General features: G+C 34.5%; 1 protein-coding gene across 1 annotated transcript in view; it reads right to left on the minus strand.

The window, feature by feature from the left end:
- LOC109050039 (arf-GAP with GTPase, ANK repeat and PH domain-containing protein 3-like) overlaps window positions 1-19,383 on the minus strand; it is a 95,385-nt gene that overhangs the window by 40,585 nt on the left and 35,417 nt on the right. Inside the window, 2 exon segments of the mRNA XM_042751868.1 lie at window positions 11,096-11,267; window positions 16,142-16,246. Coding sequence (XP_042607802.1) covers window positions 11,096-11,267; window positions 16,142-16,246 — 277 coding nt within the window.

Consider the following 19,383-nt stretch of genomic DNA (forward strand, 5'->3'; position numbering starts at 1 on the left):
ATATTCTGTATCTGATCGCCGTGCTTATCTCTCCGTGCTACATGAGCAGCCAGCGCCTCACCCTGTCTCCCTCCCTCGGTGTTTCTGCCACTAATTAGCCCTTAATTAACAAGATACACTCGGAACGGTAATTAGCTCTCCCCCACTCTCTGCCTGACACATCCATCTCTCCCGGCGGCAGCGGCTGTGCTGACGGCCCTCCCTGGCTTCAATCAGCGGATTCACCAGCCCGGCCGTGTCGCATGGGGTCCTTTCCTCCTGTTCCCGAAAAACAGGCGCCCTGCTTGATAGAGACGACGGATCATCTTTAAATCTCGACATTCCAGGCTCAAGGTCAGGTTCGGATGGATACCTATGTAATGATTTTTTTTCTTGCCTGTTTCTTCCTTAAGATCCAACATTGTTTGCGATCGGCTCATTTTCAAACTGGTTAGCCTATTCTTACTAAAATGTTTAAAAAACAGCACATTACTAAAATTTAATTTTGTAATGTACTGTTTATATACTTTGGTCGTTCCTGAGGCTTTAAAGACACAGTAGATATATGACTTTGTCTATGCATTGGAATGATTTCTTAATGTTAACCGCATCACAAAATCCATTTAAAAGTTTTACCCACATGCACGTCAACAAAAAACTTGAAAAGCACACAGAAAACATTGATATTTTATTTACTAGGCTCTAATGCATTTCACAGTGGGACTAAACTTTTCTCTGTTGTTTTTCGCTTTATGCAATTTTGCCTTTTTCTCCGACACGTTTCCTTCGCTCCCCTCCCTCGGCAGCGCTGATTTGGAGCATGCTAATTTAGCAAGTACTCCACAGCGTGAGCTTGAAGCTCTATCGCTCTCTCCCTGCAAGAGACGCCCTTCCCCTATGGGGACCGCAAGATTAATATTCTCGCACCCAACAAGATAATTACTGATACTAATTAGACATGATTATGTGAATTTGATACACTTATTACTCTCGCTAATGGTTAGGACGCATTAGACTAACAAGAGTCTGTTCTTCGCAGTTTACTTTGGCGCCTGGCAAAAAAGCGCCTTGACACAATCAGTAGTAATTCGTGAGTAATTGAAAGAATAGAGGGTTATTCTTATATTTGTCTGTTCGGAGACATTTAATCACACCAGTATTGTTGAAGAGAAGATTTTATTAATACTGTCATAATATTGCCCCTGACTAGATCCCTCACCAATGAATTAAATAAGACGCCGCTATTACCTCGGATCAATGCCGTACGATATTGGCATCCTGCAGAAGTAGTAATTATTGTTTTGGAGCGAATTGCTTATGAACTATGTGTTCATAAACCCATTGGAGTATCATTGATGTTCCTTTAATGCTCATAAAAACCTGCAGCGAATTGATGATGATGACACTGCAGACTAAAATATAGATATGTAACCTAAAAATAAAATTGAAAATGCTAATATTTTAAATATATTAATAATTAATTAAGTGTTATTAAGTTATAATATATATAAAGAAATAAAATATATTCAGCAATATGCTTAAACATGATATAACTGATGATTCACCAACACTATATATATATATCTATATATATATATATATATATATATATATATATATATATATATATATATAAAATGCTTTATAAATGATTAGCATATATTTACATTTTAATATATAAATTATCTACTTAAATTATAATGCAGTATATTTTTTAATATTTTTATATACTGTAGATATATATATCCACTTAGATGCAAACATACAAAACTATATCTATTTATATATATATATATATATATATATATATATATATCTCCCTGTTTGCATGATAGAGCTAGTTTAGAACTAGTTATAAAAAATAATATAATTCTAATACAATAATATAAAATAATTTATTATATATATATATATATATATATATATATATATATATATATTATATATATATATATATATATATATATTTATAACTAGTTCTATCATGCAAACAGACTGATACACAGTCATCTGAAGTCTACAGGCCATTTAGTCAGAAAATCTTTGACATGTTTGGTGAAAAGTAATTTCGATCTAAGTCAGACATGTCTCAAAATCGACTAAACGAAACGACAGTCCAATATTCCCTTGCTCCAAAACAACTCCTTAAGGACATAATGTCACACTCTTGTTATTTATGATTTTATTTTGTTCTCTGTGTCTTGGCTGGTACGAAAAAAAAGGAAGACAAAATAAGCCCCTAACCATGCCTCATCTCCATCAAGAATTCAACAATCATCACTAATTGTCAAATTTGATGCTAATGATTGATGAATTAAACATGTCTCCATCAATTAGTCCCTAGAGAACAATTCTGCATAAAAAAGGAGATAATGCAATTACAATGTGGAGAAAATCAGAGGAGAGCGTCGGGCAAAGACTGTACACGAGATCTCCTGCCACTTCACACACAGTCACACAGAGCTAGAGGTGACCATGAGGGGCAAATTCTCACAAACACACAGTCAAAAGAGTCAAAAGTCTCTGGGACATTTTCAAAACTGTTTATTTAAGCCGTTCTGACTGAAGGGGAAGTAGAAGAGTTTGGAAAACCTGTTTGGAAATAATCATTAGCGCATTAGTGATTTGTAGACTTGCAACCACATAGCAACAACCTGGCAACAACACAAAACTTATGCATCACGGTAGTGACTATAGCACATACATACATTTAAATAAATACATTTATTGTACTGTTAATCTTTAATATATTATAAATCATATTATAAATACATAAATTATATAATTAACATTTTTGGAATTTATTTTATGATATTAATTACATATTTTAATTAGATATAATTATCTATCTATCTATCTATCTATCTATCTATCTATCTGTCTGTCTATCTGTCTCTGTGTCTGTCTATCTATCTCTCCGTCTGTCCATCCATCCATCCTATATAAAAAATCTAAACATATAAAGTTGCTAATCATCTGCCAAAATGTAATTTATGTATTTCTAATATAATGTATTATATTTTTAAGTTATATGTTATATTTATAAAATTCAATTTACATAAATATTATCTTATTTACATAATTTATGTATTTATAATATAATGATAATATTAATATTAATTACTGTCGTGTAATATCTATCCATCTATCCGTCCATCTAAATGTAATTTATGTATTTATGACATTAATGATATATTTAATTCTATATTATGATATTATGTATTTATAAATTAATCTATCATCTTAATACTATAAAATATCAAAATATTAATAGATAATTTTTTTTTTTTCTTCAAAGAACATGATCAAGTTATTTTTGCAGTTGTGTTTGGTGCCACTAGTGTCTACACCTTTAAAGACGAATGTTTCACTAAACCTGATAATTATGTGCTTTAACGGTTCTGTTTTGCATGCATGTAGAAACAGTCATTATCAGATCGTATAGAAAAAAAAAACAATCTCCTTTGCTCTTTTCTTGTTATCCATACATGCTATTAGGCTAAGTATTAGGGTCCTAGCGAAGGGAGGCCTGAGGTTGTGGTGTTTGGTGTTGGGTATGGGTTATGGATTGGGGGTGGGTGTGGTTTATTTTTATTTATCTTTGTTTGTTTCTCTGGGCGATGTCTGTTGGATGGTTGGTGGTGGGTGGAGCGATGACTCTCTGAGCCGCCGCTGCCATTATATACAAGTGCGGAGATAATGAAGCATCCATGCTAATGTGCGGGGGAGGGGTCAGGGTGGAGGGGGGCCGTTAGATCATCTGCTCTTCAGGTCAAGGCGAAACGGCACCGAGACGCCCTTACAAACTGACAGCTGCCTGGATGAACCGCCTCGTACGGATTACATTGTGTCCGTTTGCGTAAACTGCAATGATCTCAACATTCGAAATACGGCAGGTCTGACGGAAATGTCACGACAACCAATAAACCGATATCTCCAGCCACAACTCTGAGAACGTATGACTCGAGCTCATCGAACGCAGAAATGGCGTCCATTCGATTTCAAGCGGTGTATTGGATAATAAGCATCTGAAAGTGTTTTAGAAAGACTTGCGATGTACAAAACATCTTATTTCCTTCTCACATATAAAAGAGCATCCGAAATGATTGTGCCATTATTGACAGAGACTGTCATGTCATGAGACTGTCGTTAAAGGAGACTCAATCATAAAAGTGCTGGATGAGGACATTCAAACACACAAACACATCAACATTGTTCATTTAGAGGGATCTGGGATTGACTTCAGGTTTGGAGTCGAAAAATTTGGTTGATGCTGATGTGGATGGCTAGATAGAAGGGTGGCCATTATAATACCGATATAGTAGATCTCATAAAAAAAGATGCATACTCTCACAGTACTTACTAAAATGTAGCGGTCAAGAGTTTTTTAACTGCCAAAGCATAAGTTAGTGATCTGTTGGATATTAGTGTTATTTGCATTTAGCTCAACCAACGGCACAAAGAAAATTACAGTAAAATTTATGAAATTCAAAAACATATTTTAATTCTAATTATTTGCAGAAAACAGAAAATAAGCATTATCTATCAACAAAGATGCAAGATATCAACCATTGTGATCACCTCTAAAACAACCAAATATCAACTAATTTATTGGATTATCACACCTAAAAATTCATGAAAAATTCTAAAAATGATTTGACAACAGACAACATGCTCTACCCACTGACAAAACTGCCAGTAGATTTAAAAAACTGATATATGGAGGGAAACCCTCATCTGTTTAGACAACTACACAGTTATCAGCCAATATGATCATCTCTAAAATAACCAAATATCAGCTGATTTATTGGTTTATTGCAACTTAAAAAAAATGAATAACGAACAAATTTACTATTTATCAACAAAGATACCACTGGATTTAAAAACTAATATATGATGTAAAAAAACTTGTCTTATGTTCAGCCAAATTCACAGATATCACACAATGTGATCACCTCTAAAACAACCGAATATCAACTAATTTATTGAATTATCACAACTAAAAATAAAAAAATAAAAAAATGTAAAAAAATTATTTAAAACAGACAACATTCAGTACTCACTGACAAAACTGCCAGAAGATTTTAAAAACTCACAAATGGTGGGAAAAACCTCTTTAGTATAGCCAGCTGTGCAGTTATCGGCCAATACGATCATCTCTAAAATAACCAAATATCAGCCAATTCATTGTTTTATCAAGTCTAAAAAAAAAAAAAAAATGGAAAAAAAAAATTCTAAAAATTATTTGAAAACAGACAAGCATGCACTATCCTTTGACAAAGCTACCGATAAATTAAAAAAACTGACAAAATGCATGAAAAATTCCTATATTAAGCCAAATTTTCTCATTGCATTTCAAATTTATCGGCTGTTGCGACCATCTCAAGAGTTCTGAATATGGCATATACATAAAGTTTATCACTGGACAAGGTACATCTTAGTTCACAAGGACAGGTTGCACACCTTCATCTGCATCCTTACTTGTGTACTACAAGTAAATGAACACGAGCATCACGGCACGAATCTCTCTCATACACACACCTCTAGAGCAGATGTCATTGATTAAAGCTGAAAGGCAGGCCCATTAGCGCTTTGATATTATATATCTGTCAGCGGTGACACAACTGAACGCACGCTTGCAGAATGATCATATTTAAAACGGTTCCGGTGAATACTTAGCAGAAAGATTAGACCGGGCCTCATCGAGACAGACTCTTTTACTTGCGGACACATGCGTTCATTCATTTGCGCTCCTTCACTCCCTCACTCTTTCTTTTTCTCATCCTTACCCCCCTCCCCCCCTCATCTCCTCAATCCCACACACCCCCCAGAGTTCCTAATGGTCTTTAGATCAGGGGGAAGTGTATGAATTACAGACTACAGAAAAAGACAGGGCTCAGCTAGACCGCCATGAATGAAAAATTACCCCTTTGTTCCCTCGCATCAATTGCATGCCTAATGAAATCAAAATCAGATTGCATAATCAAGTGTACGTCCTCCACTCGGCGGAGGCCCACTGCGAATCGTAACCTTTTCCCTCTCGAGTGGAAATTAACACAATTTTCTTCTAATATGGCGCAGAGTGGAAAAGGGAAACGGGGAAAGCGGCACATGTCAAATCGGGACCCTAGCGTTCCGGCGTCAATTTGCGCTAAACCGAAGGTCAAATTGTGTATCTGAAAAATAACACCAATAAAAAGCCATCTCAGAATTGCAAATGTGGTATAAAACATGTAAAAACATAACATAAACACCTTGTGTATAGACACTCCTATAAAAATAGTTCAAGATGTCAAAACTGGTTTGGCTTCAATGATTGAAATCAACATGAAATCCCATCCACAACCCATTTTACTTCCTAAATGTGATGTATTTCCAAGCTAAACAGAATGAATAAGGAAAAGGCATTTGATTTTATGTCAGGAATTGACTAGATCATAAAAAGTTGACAGTGTTATTATGATCAACTAAGTTTCTGAAAAAAATATTTGTTGTTTTTTTGTTCTGTAACTAGTAACTTCAATTTTTTTGTTTTAATATTAGATCATTGGATTAATCGATAACATAAATGTAAAATTACATCCATAAGTGGATCTGAATTAAGTTGCATAGTAGTGAGAATGTGTATGTAAAATATGTAAAATTAATAACAGTCTAAAGCATGATGAATTGATAAAACAATAATATATATTTTAAGTAGATAAAGTGACATTTAAAATGAAATTTGAAGTTTCATACATTTAACCATTATTTTTTTCAGTTTTTCATTTTTCACATTTTTATTACTTACTAAAATTGTATTTTGACCTACATTTTTTAAACTAAATTTAAAATAATTTTGGAGTAAAATTAATAAAAGTTTTGATTAAATTGAAAAGACATCAAAAGAAATTCTTTTTTAAAAATTACATCCATAAGTAATTAGATTCATGTACAGGTCCTTCTCAAAAAATTAGCATATTGTGAAAAAGTTCATTATTTTCCATAATGTAATGATAAAAATTAAACTTTCATATATTTTAGATTCATTGCGCACCAAATGAAATATTTCAGGTCTTTTATTGTTTTAATACTGATGATTTTGGCATACAGCTCATGAAAACCCAAAATTCTCAAAAAAATTAGCATATCATGAAAAGGTTCTCTAAACGAGCTATTAACCTAATCATCTGAATCAACTAATTAACTCTAAACACCTGCAAAAGATTCCTGCGGCTTTTAAAAACTCCCAGCCTGGTTCATTACTCAAAACCGCAATCATGGGTAAGACTGCCGACCTGACTGCTGTCCAGAAGGCCATCATTGACACCCTCAAGCGAGAGGGTAAGACACAGAAAGAAATTTCTGAACGAATAGGCTGTTCCCAGAGTGCTGTATCAAGGCACCTGAGTGGGAAGTCTGTGGGAAGGAAAAAGTGTGGAAAAAAACGCTGCACAACGAGAAGAGGTGACCGGACCCTGAGGAAGATTGTGGAGAACGGACCGATTTCCAGACCTTGGGGGACCTGCGGAAGCAGTGGACTGAGTCTGGAGTAGAAACATCCAGAGCCACCGTGCACAGGCGTGTGCTTTTGAACCAGAAACAGCGGCAGAAGCGCCTGACCTGGGCTACAGAGAAGCAGCACTGGGACTGTTGCTCGGTTGGTCCAAAGTACTTTTTTTCGGATGAAAGCAAATTTTGCATGTCATTCGGAAATCAAGGTGCCAGAGTCTGGAGGAGGACTGTGGAGGAACGGAAATGCCAAAATGCCTGAAGTCCAGTGTCAAGTACCCACAGTCAGTGATGGTCTGGGGTGCCATGTCAGCTGCTGTGTTGGTCCACTGTGTTTTATCAAGGGCAGGGTCAATGCAGCTAGCTATCAGGAGATTTTGGAGCACTTCATGCTTCCATCTGCTGAAAAGCTTTATGGGAGATGAAGATTTCGTTTTTCAGCACGACCTGGCACCTGCTCACAGTGCCAAAACCACTGGTAAATGGTTTACTGACCATGGTATTACTGTGCTCAATTGGCCTGCCAACTCTCCTGACCTGAACCCCATAGAGAATATGTGGGATATTGTGAAGAGAAAGTTGAGAGACGCAAGACTCAACACTCTGGATGAGCTTAAGGCCGCTATCGAAGCATCCTGGGGCCTCCATAACACCTCAGCAGTGCCACAGGCTGATTGCCTCCATGCCACGCCGCATTGAAGCAGTCATTTGCAAAAAGGATTCCCGACCAAGTATTGAGTGCATAACTGAACATAATTATTTGAAGGTTGACTTTTTTTGTATTAAAAACACTTTTCTTTTATTGGTCGGATGAAATATGCTAATTTTTTTAGATTTTTCTAATTTTTTAGGGTTTTCATGAGCTGTATGCCAAAATCATCAGTATTAAAACAATAAAAGACCTGAAATATTTCAGTTGGTGTGCAATGAATCTAAAATATATGAAAGTTTAATTTTTATCATTACATTATGGAAAATAATGAACTTTTTCACAATATGCTAATTTTTTGAGAAGGACCTGTATATAAAGATTATGAAGACAAATATTTAAAGTTTGATAAATTTAAATGTTTTTTAATTGCTTAAATTTAAATTTAATTGCTTGATTTTTTTTGTTTACAGTTTGTCGTTTTTCACATTTTTGTTACTAACTAAATTTTATTTTGAATTATATTGATTAAACTTTAAAGACATCAAAATAATAAAATATATAAAATATATTATTTTTTTATTAATATAATAATAATAATAATATTTATTTAAAATAATAATTTTATGTTATATTGTTTATTATTATAATATATTATATTAATCAAATATTTAAAGTTTGATATATTTAAATGTTTTAACATTTAAAAAATTTTTTTTTTTAGTTTTTTGTTTACAGTATTTTTTTCACAGTTTTGTTACTGACTAAAATTTTATTTTGAATAATATTGATTAAACTTTAAAGACATCAAAATAATAAAATATATTAAAATATATTAATTTAATATATTAATAATAATAATAATATAATAAAAAATAAATTAATATATTATATTAATCAAATATTTAAAGTTTGATACATTTAAATGTTTTAACAATTTACAAAAAAATGTTTTGAGTTTTTTGTTTACAGTTTGTAATTTTTTCACAGTTTTGTTACTGACTAAAATGTTATTTTTATCAACTAAATTAAAATTAATAATAATATTTATATATAGAAAGATTATGAATACAATTATTTGGAATACTGTGTACAATAAAACCAGAAATATGCTTTGAGAAAAAAAATATCAAATATATAAATATACAATTTATTTTTTGTGTTGATTTTCTGTGATGCATCACATCCATATGTGTAACTAGGCTTTTAACCTGGATACAAATGTAACCAGTCTTAACTAATGGTCTTATTCGTGTGTATCTGCTGCCTGAGGCCACATTTGAGCTCTTTACCCACAAATCTCTATTTTCTGTAGCTTGAATAAAACAGGTCCAGATGTTGCGACTATTTCAGGTCTGCATGCCACAACATTCTCCTCCTTTCAACCTTATGTTCACCCTCTCCTCTGCAGTAGACTGAAGGTTAATTAGTTGCCAACTTGAAAGCAAAATCAACTTTTGTGGTTCTCCGAGCAACCCGATTCATTCGGCCCAGCAACACTGACAAATGCTCCTTACGTCTCTGTGACTAATAAACCCTCGTCCCTATCCAACACAAGACTGGACACCAGCCAGAAAACTGCAATTCCCAGAAGCCCTTGCTGACCTGTCTTTAATGGTGCAAAAGCAATTAGCCCCAGCTAAGTGAAGCTGAGGTCCTGGCCGGTTATGTTTCCACAGCGGTCGTGCCAGCTTGCAAAGCCCCTGGAGAAAGTTGCTCCTGTTTTTTATTAATTACACTTGATCTCAGCTCTCTAAATCCAATTATACCTTCCCAAACTCCCTCTCAGTACCGAGAACCGAGTAAATCTGGTTCTTGCGAGCCAAAAATGAAAATCAGCAGTGCAAACAATCTAACATACGTTTTCTGAACGGATATCAGTGACAGTTTACTCAAATAGTTCCTGATTTTTTAATGAGGAATCAATTTAACGTGAATTTGGAATTTGGTAACACTTTACTTAAAGCCTTTATGTATAATGCATAATAAAGGGTTATTATAGGCTACAATGCATTATAAAAATTTTTAACGTGTGTAGTAATACATTATATTTTGTCGTAAATAATTATAACCGAATTTAAAATAATTATAGGCTAACAATTAACTGATAAGTGTTATGATGTATACATTGTGGTTACAATTATTCATGCATTATAATGTACATTACAAGGCATAATTAATGCATTAAAACTATTTTTATAATGCATTATACATAAAGGCTTTAAGTAAAGAGTTATCTGAAATTTTAGTTTAAATAAAAACAACCTGATTTGTGGCTTGTTAAGTAAATAATTATAATGATAAATAATTATAATGTTATAAAGTTTTTGACTTAAAAACACATTTTGACACAAATGCATTTTAAATGCAATACAAATTTACTTTTAAATACTCATTTGGCTACTGTAAACAATTTATTATTACACATTAAGAATTGTCTTAGCAATTTTCCATGATCATTTTTATGAAGAATGCATGTAAATATAAAAAAATAAATTAAAAATAAAATAAAAATAAAAATTCTACAATCTAAAAAAATTCTACAATTCTACAATTTTTTGGTATTCAAGTATTTTATATTCAAATTTTTTCTAGTATGTAATCATATTCTAGTACTTAACTTTTTTGTGAATAAGTCATTGTCATAGTGTGAACAATTTTTACTGCACATTACTTAAAAAAAAATTTATTCACAATTTTCCATGAAAGCGTAACGTAATAACTTGCTTCACTTCTGAAACGACTTCCCATTTCAGCTGACATCGTCAATTCCTACAGCTGACTCATATAAAAACATTTCTGCTGCATTTTTTGTTGAGTATTCTTGTAAATGTCACATAAAAAAAACCAAATTGGTTTTGAACACCATTTCATGTCAAATTTAATGCTGCTACAATCTGTACACAGAATATCTTCAAACAATAAATAAATTCATGCATTGTAAGGCATAACACCACTGACGGGGTTCATACTCACTTGTGGCCCCGATGCCGAGTTGTAAAGTGCTGCGGTCTTTGGTCAGTCCGTTGGTTTTGGGGCTGGCTGTAGGGGCGACCGTCGCCACCGCTCTGGGCGGCCTCTTCCCAGGCACCTTCACCGTCGTCCGCAGCAAATCGATTTCTTTACCGTGGACATTCTGCATGTAGTCCTGAAAAATTAAATACAACAGTGTGTAGTTTTAGATCTAGGCTGGGAAAAATGTAAAATGTAAACACAAGTTTGACACACTTTGAATGAGCATGAGGCTGTAAACGTCAGAATCCATTCAATAAGTTTCAAAATTAAACATTTCATGTTACAATTCAATTCAACATAATGAGTAAAAACAAGACTATTTAAGTACACCATTTCATCCTCATTTTTTTCAATGTACGTTGAAAACGACTGGTGTAAAAAACAATTTTTGTTCGTAAATTTCACAAAGAAATTGCAAGTAATGCCTTGAATTAATCATTAAATTTCTAAAAAAAAAAAAAAAAAAAAAAAAAATTCTTGTAAAAAGCACTCCAATAATTGAAAAATCATTTTTACAGTGTACCTGAAACAAACAATTGTCATAAAAATCATTTGGTGCAGTATTGTTTAGTTAGCAACTCTAGTAATTAAGGAATTGGGTATTTAAGTATTCTCTATAGTATTCAAAGGGGTCATGAAATGAGAAACCAAATTTGCCTTGATCTTTTGGAATATAAGAGGTCTTTGTACCATTAAAACGTCCTGCAAGTTTCATAGCTTAAGACGTCCTCCCCATTATAAACGAGCCATTTATTTAATCAAGCTCTAAATACAGCTCGTTCTGGATCCATGGTAAGAAGTGACGTGACTGTGCGAAGTGACGTTCCAACCATTTGCATATGACCGCCTCCAGCACAAGACAACTACGCTCATTTCGTATCGTTGTCGCGCCGCGCGCCTCACAAGTGTTCAGTCGACGGACAGCGAGTGGGTCTGTGTACAGGAAAATTACAATGCCACGCAGTATGGCGTTATTTCCCTGTCAAATGTCGAGAGCGCATTATTGTAGCGCGAAAGTACATTAATATAATGTGCGAGTGCGAATCTCTCTGCTCGCGCGTGGAATAAAATGTGCGGAGCGCGAATCTCTCTGCTCGCGCGCGGGAACTGGGCGCGCGCTTTCAGATACATGTTGCTCCTGTAAGAATTTTCTCTGGGCTCGCTCAGAGAGTATGCCTGCACTTAAACCGTGTTCAGTGCAATCGCAAATCTCTCCTCTTAGCTTAAAGTAAGCGTGTATGTGCTTAGACTGTGTCCCGTGCGTTCGCGCATGGCCAAGTACTCTTCTCTTCGAATTCTTTCTCTTTGCTCTTGGCATAAACGCTGTCAAAAAGGCAACAACCAATCAGAAATAGGCTTCAACGACTGACCAATGAAAACGCGACATCGTACATGGAATCACCCGCTACTAAACAGTTTACGCTCAATCCGCGAATGTTCTGGCTGGGGGTGTTTATAATTGATCCATAGGCACTGTCGTTAGCCAATCATAACAGTGGGCGTTAACACTGAACTCTTAAAGGGGAAACAACCCAAAAACAGACTGTTTGAATCAAAGGATGAGAAACAGGGTGGGAAAATGTCATAATTCACTACATTTTAAAAGTTTGTTTTTTTAAAAAACTATAGTAATACTATAATTGCACCTAGGGGACCATAATAATAAAATAAAAAAACCCATGTCATGACCCCTTTCAAGTCTATTCTAAAATGCAAGTATTGTTGACTAGTGTTCTAATATTTCTAGCTTTTGTTTTTAACTAAAGACATATTTTCAGTATTTTGAAAATGAATGTACACTTAACAGTAGACTTCAAAAATATTTTTTGGACGATTATTCGATTATGTTTTACAAGAATATTCTACTTTGACTATTTTCTAAAATAATTTCTACCTCAACAATGAAAATATGTTACTTAATGTGCTACATTTTTGTAATTATTTGTGAAATTTCTAAGAAAAACATTGTTTCTAAATCAACTTTTCCAGTGTATGACTATCTGCACTTTTATCATTCATTTGCTTCTAATTAAACATGCCACCAACTTTGACTCAAGTTTATGTGAACAAACAGCACACAGGTGCAGCGCATCTATAACCTACCAAAGAAACTTTTTACATGTCTTGTAAAACAATCAAAGCAGCACCAGGCCCACGTAATCTAGTACTTCACCTGTTTCTTTCCACGCTGCCGCAGATTAGCAAAATTAGCATTAATGACCACGAGCAGACTCATTCCCATTTAAATAGGACTATTCCATTTTCATGAGAGTTTGCAAAGCGCAAATGGGTTAAGCCAAGGTGCAAATCACCCTGCTCAGCACAAAAGAGGCGAGCAGAGATTTCGGCCTCAGAAGTCTCCCGCCAACTCCTCTTCACTTTTATTGCGCCCCATAAAGCACTAATTTCTTCAAAAGCCTCAGTACTAATTACCCAGTGAGCGCTCTCATTCCATTTTATTGCTGGAATTAACAGCCAGTTTGAGGCGCAGAAAGCTATTAAGATGTGTGATTAAGCCATATTCAATTAGTTTCTACAAACAATTTAATTGATGTAGCAGACAGAATTAACAGAAGGGGATTGTGGGATAGCTCGGCTGGCTGCAGCGCAAAATTAAACCGTCTTTTCCGTCTCTCTCTCTCCCCGTCTTTCTCGTTGAGCTAAACGAGTGGTCCACAGGTGTCCAAACCCAAACATCTCTAACGATTACGACGCCCGTGGCATTGTGTGCCTATTACACACATCGCTGGCATGAGATGCGCATTATATCGCTAATAAACACACGGTTGATGTGAGAGACGTGAATTTGGCCAAGATATTAATTTCGGTCATAGTCCGCGGAGGCCGCTAAACGTGTCTCGTGTAACGCATCTCGCACGGTCAAGGTACGCCGCTTCTCGAGTGGATCTTAATTAGGTGGCCCTTATTAATTACTAACCGGTGTTAAAAGTGTCGGAGAAACGCGAGAACAAATTTAGGCTTGAGTGCGATGTATGCAAATGTGGGGAGCAGTGGAGAAGGGACGTGTGAGAAAGCCGGAGAAGCAGAGAGAGGGGATTTTCGGAGGAATTAAGAACACGCGGGGGTTCTGACAGAGATGAATGTTCCGTGCGGAACGGACTGAGGATTTCCCGCGGCGAGTGCCGTAAGAAATGTGCGCTGCCGTAGCAACCAGAGAGCAGCTGACCTGTCCAGCTCTCGACTGTATTACAGAAAACCTAGAACATACCTCAGAAATAGCAAAAAGTTGCTCACACTGTGAGGTCTGATTTGTGAACAATTCGCTTGTTATGCAAAAGTGTTCAAACTAATCAAAGTGTTTGTTAATAACCTGACGGCAAAGCAAATCATTCAAAGGAAAGCAAAGGAACATTCTCAAGGCAACATTCTGTTTCCATGAAATAATGAGAGAACCTTAGGTTGTTCTTTTTTTATATATATATTTTTTTACAAAATCCAAAACAAAAAATAGACCTAACCTCATAAGAAACAAAGAGAGAGAAAAAAAAATCACAAAAACAAAGAAAAATCACATCTTCATATATCAACAATCTGAAAAGCCGAAAAAGTAGGATGTCCATTTTAGGAACATTCTGAGAACAAAACAAACATTCTTATGATCTGGAATCCATAAATTATTATTAATGAACTATAATTATTCTTAATTAATTATATTTAGGATTTAGTTAAACTGGAAAGTAACACACTGAATTAAAGGGGTCCTATTATGCTCTTTTACAAAGTCTTGATTTTGTTTTGGGGGTGTACTAGAACAGGCCCTCACACTAGGTTGTTCGAAAAACATATTATTTTTCACATATTTTACATTATTACAACACCTCTCTCCCCAGTCTGGCACGAAGGCTCGAATAGTTCCTGCATCAAATGAAGGCTCGCCTTCTGAAATACGAAATGTGCTGTGATTGGTTAGCTATGCCAGTGTTTGTTATGATTGGTTAACTGGGCCAGTGTGTGTTGTGATTGGTTAGCTGGGCCAGTGTGTGTTGTGATTGGCAGCTCTCGGCGCCAGGTCGGGAAATGTCATGCCCTTTACCATAGTCGCCTTCTGCGAACTTCAGTGTAAATATTGCGGCAAAATCGAATTAATTTGAGCTTGATTTAAACCTGGTTGATTGTAACCACTCTAAGTTCATCTGCCTTGAGAAAGCTAGCGTGTCTCCGACATAGTGATAACACTCGCTGCCTTCTCTAGTGCAGCTCAACCGGGTCTCGTCCCATTCGTCGATCTTTGTGATATCACAAATCCTGGAAAACATGCGTTGTAGTCCAAACGAGTCGTTCGTTGTAGTTTTTGAAAAGTGATTTCTGTTAAATAAAATATCTCCTTTTAAAGTGGACTTTGAGGTTTGTAACTCAGATCTTTTTTATGCTCAAACAACAACATTACAGATTAACTAAAGTTGAAAAGCATAATAGGACCCCTTTAAAAGTTACATTTAGAAAAACTGAAATCGTATTTTTTTTGTAAAAAATTCTATAATAAATTCACATTTTTTTTTTTTAGTCTACCTGATCCAACAAATGTCATAACTATAATAATTAAGGTTTTGGGTATTTAAGTAATTTTATAGTGTTTTTTTTCTAACATGTTATTTAAATTTTATTCTAATATGTAAGTATTTAAGTTCTAGTATTTAATTATATTCTAATATTTTCTAGAATTTAATTTTTTTTTGTGAACTTAAGATATATTTTTAATATTTTGAAAATGAATCAACATCTAACAGTAGGCTGTAAAAATGATTTTTGAAGTTGTAAATGCAGCAAAGATTATTAGATTACAATTTTTTTTGTGAAATTTACTAGTATTTTCTGAGTGAAAAGGTTGGTTAATAGGTAAACGTGTGACAAGGAATGCATGAATTTACACCAAACACAAATCAGTGAATCATTTATTTGAACCAGTTTACTGAATCATCAGGATGAACCAATTCAGCAGTGAATCAGACATCTGATCTCTAACAGCAGAGGAGACGGCATACTCACATGTAAACTGGGGTGGTACGTGAGCAGACCATTGTCACACAAAGTGACGTATTTCTTCTTCCACTCCTTATTAAGGGACTTCCCACTTCTTTTTAATAAAATCCCCTGTTCAAGACAAAAACAATCAGTTATAAGGATATTTCAAACCAGAAAACATTCACAACACTTTGAATAATAACCAACTGGGTCATTTTAATAACTCATTTTCAGGATTGGTATAAAGAAGGGTCAGATGTCGAGACACTGTCATAAAGTAAAGCAGAAGTTTCCCATGCAGCACTGTGAAGCCTCATGTACTCATTCACACCTGAGTCACAGACACTCACTGGCATACATTTAAGGCCTATTTACACATAGTGTAGATTTTCACAGTCAGTTTCCACACTGTTACAACAAAACTATGCATGCTTATAGAACTCATCACACTGAACATTTACTGTCAAAGTAATGCTCGGTTTTATTTTTAGTATGTTTTGCTCACGTTTCTTCATGCAAATTTTTGCAGCTAATTTTCTTCAGTGATCCTTTCAGTGATCTTGTCATTCTTGGTGTGAACAGTGCTTTACATTTATTGATTTAGTAAACGATTCATTCAAAATGACATATTAGAAATAATACAACAAAAAGAATAACTGCATAGCAGCCAGAAAAAACATTACGTTTTGTAACAAAAAAAGTTTTGAAAAACACATTTTAAAGTAATTTCCTTCAGCATACTTTGGCCATTAGCTGCCAAGAAATATTATTTCCTTATAAAAAATGTTATTAAAATTATATATATAATTTTTTCCATGTAATCGCTCCACAAAACTTTTGAAAGTTTTGAAAACATATATAATATAAAAATACGTGTGTGTGCTACAAGTTGAAGTCAAAAGTGCACATACAGTTTGCAGAATCTTCAAAATGGTAATAATTTGACCATAATAAGAGGCATCGTACAAAATGCATGCTATTGTTTATTTTCAGGGTATAATAAGGGTAAATTTAACCTATTTTGTCTTCTGGGAAACATGTAAATATATTCTGTAGCTTCTGAAGGGCTGTACTAAATGAAAAAAATAAAAATATTTAGGCAAAATATGAAAAATGTTTGAATTAACATTCAAAACAATTTACATAATTTTCATAATAGAATTTTTTTTTAATCCATATATTTTATATACTTATTATATATTATATTATGTTGTTATAAAATTCAGAGCAATCTATTCAAGCATATATGACATTTCTAAACAAAATAATTTCATTTAATGTAAAATTAATTCTATAAAACTTTGTGACAATAATATCCCACCCTCTGATCTCTGACATTAGCGGTAAATAAGTTAAAGAAAAAATTTCCAGTCCAGAACAACTTTTCCATTGCCGAATAAGGTTGAATTGGGCCCCGGCTCTGTGACTGTGCTCATGAAAGTTTGTGAGGGCCTCACATCAGTGCTGTGGGGGGAGAGCAGAGGCTTAATCCAATTTGTGTACGGACTCAGTGTGTATTCTTTCGCCCGTTGCGCCGGCGAACTCTCTCAGACCTCTGTGAGCACGAGGATCAGAGCCTGTGATCCCCAGCTCTTCAAAAGCTTCCAGCCTCCGTCCCGTCCCCTGCTCAAGGCCTCACCATCAATCTCCCGCTGTTCTTTAAAAAAAAAACATTCACTGAGCACTAATCCCCTGAAGTCCAGCCAGGACAAACTCTCCCCGGCCAGGACTGGAAGTGCACAGAGATGGGCGGCAGGGAGCAAAGGGGGGTTTGGGTGGCCTGTTTTGGCTTAATTAGGGGATTAGGGAAGATTCCTGTGCTCTTTACCACTTCCTGTTGGAAGTGAGAGAGTAGGAGGGCTCTGATGTGTTAACCGGCCAGCCCCGACCCCGAAGGGGACTAATCCACGTGAAGAATACACTACTTGCTAAACATCAGGTGCTGACCCGGGGTCAACTGGGTATCATAGTGTTTACCCGACAATCAAGTCCTAATTCTCTCCTCGCCTTGATCTGATCCCTCCACGGATATTCTCTCTCCTCAATTCAACTCCATCTACTCTACCACCCTAGAAATACTACTGAAAACCTGTTGACACTTAGAGTCTCTAAAAAGGACTTTAAACATTACTTTGTAACATAAATGCGTCAATCAATTGCTAAAATAAAATAAAGTAAAATATGCAAAGAAAAAGTGTTAAAAACCAACTTGAAATACAAATAATATATATAAAATATAGTGAAATAAAATATGTAAAAACTGACTTGTTACATATAATTTTATATTACATTCATGTACGCTCAAACAGTAAATAAAATAAAATAAAATAAAGAAAAAGTGTTAAAAATCAACTTGAACATTAGTCTGCCAAATGCATACAAATAAAATATATAAAATAGTGAAATAAAATATGTAAAAATTGACTTGTTATATATAATTTTATATTACATTCATGTAGATCAAACAGTAAATAAAATAAAAAAACAATAAAAAAGCTGAAACCGTAATCTGCCAAATGCTTACAAATAAAATTAATAAAAGGAGAAATAAAATATGTAAAATAATAACTTATTAAATATATATATATATATATACATACAATTTTATATTGCATTCATGTAGCTACTGTAGCACAGTAATCTGACAGAGGCATAAAATTAAAAAATAAAAATGTGAAATTTTAATTAAATAGAAATAAGCAAAGTCAAATATCTCAAACCGCTGTTTGGAAAATGCATAAAATAAAGCAGCAAAGAAAAAAAGCTAAAACAGTACTCTGCCAAATGCACAGAAAATAAAATTAAATAATTTAAAGTGAAATAAAATGCATAAAAACTGACCTGGTATATTTTATTTTATATTAATTTAATGCACCTCAAACAGTTAATCTACAAAACAAAATATAATAAGTAAGTAATACATAAAAAATAAAGTAAGCAAACACAGCAATTTCTCCAGCTCTGACTGACTGAACAATCCTGTAACAACACTGTAAAGAAAGATGTGGTTGAGCGCTTTGGTCAAACTCGTATTCTTGCCTGTATTTGATGTTCACAATATATCATGAACATTATACTAGAAGTGTCATTTGTGAAGCAGCAGCCATCTGTCAGCTGAACTGGCCTTTCATTATTTGTTCAATAATGCCTGTGTTCCTACAGAAGTGCTATTGGTTTGCCACTCAAATAAATGAAAAGGACAGCCGGGTGACCTCTTCTGTGTTTGTACATGAACGTCACAGAAGTCACGTCTGTTTCGAACAGTC

This window comes from Cyprinus carpio, chromosome B24 (genome assembly GCF_018340385.1).
Source record: "Cyprinus carpio isolate SPL01 chromosome B24, ASM1834038v1, whole genome shotgun sequence".
Taxonomy (NCBI): Eukaryota; Metazoa; Chordata; class Actinopteri; order Cypriniformes; family Cyprinidae; genus Cyprinus; species Cyprinus carpio.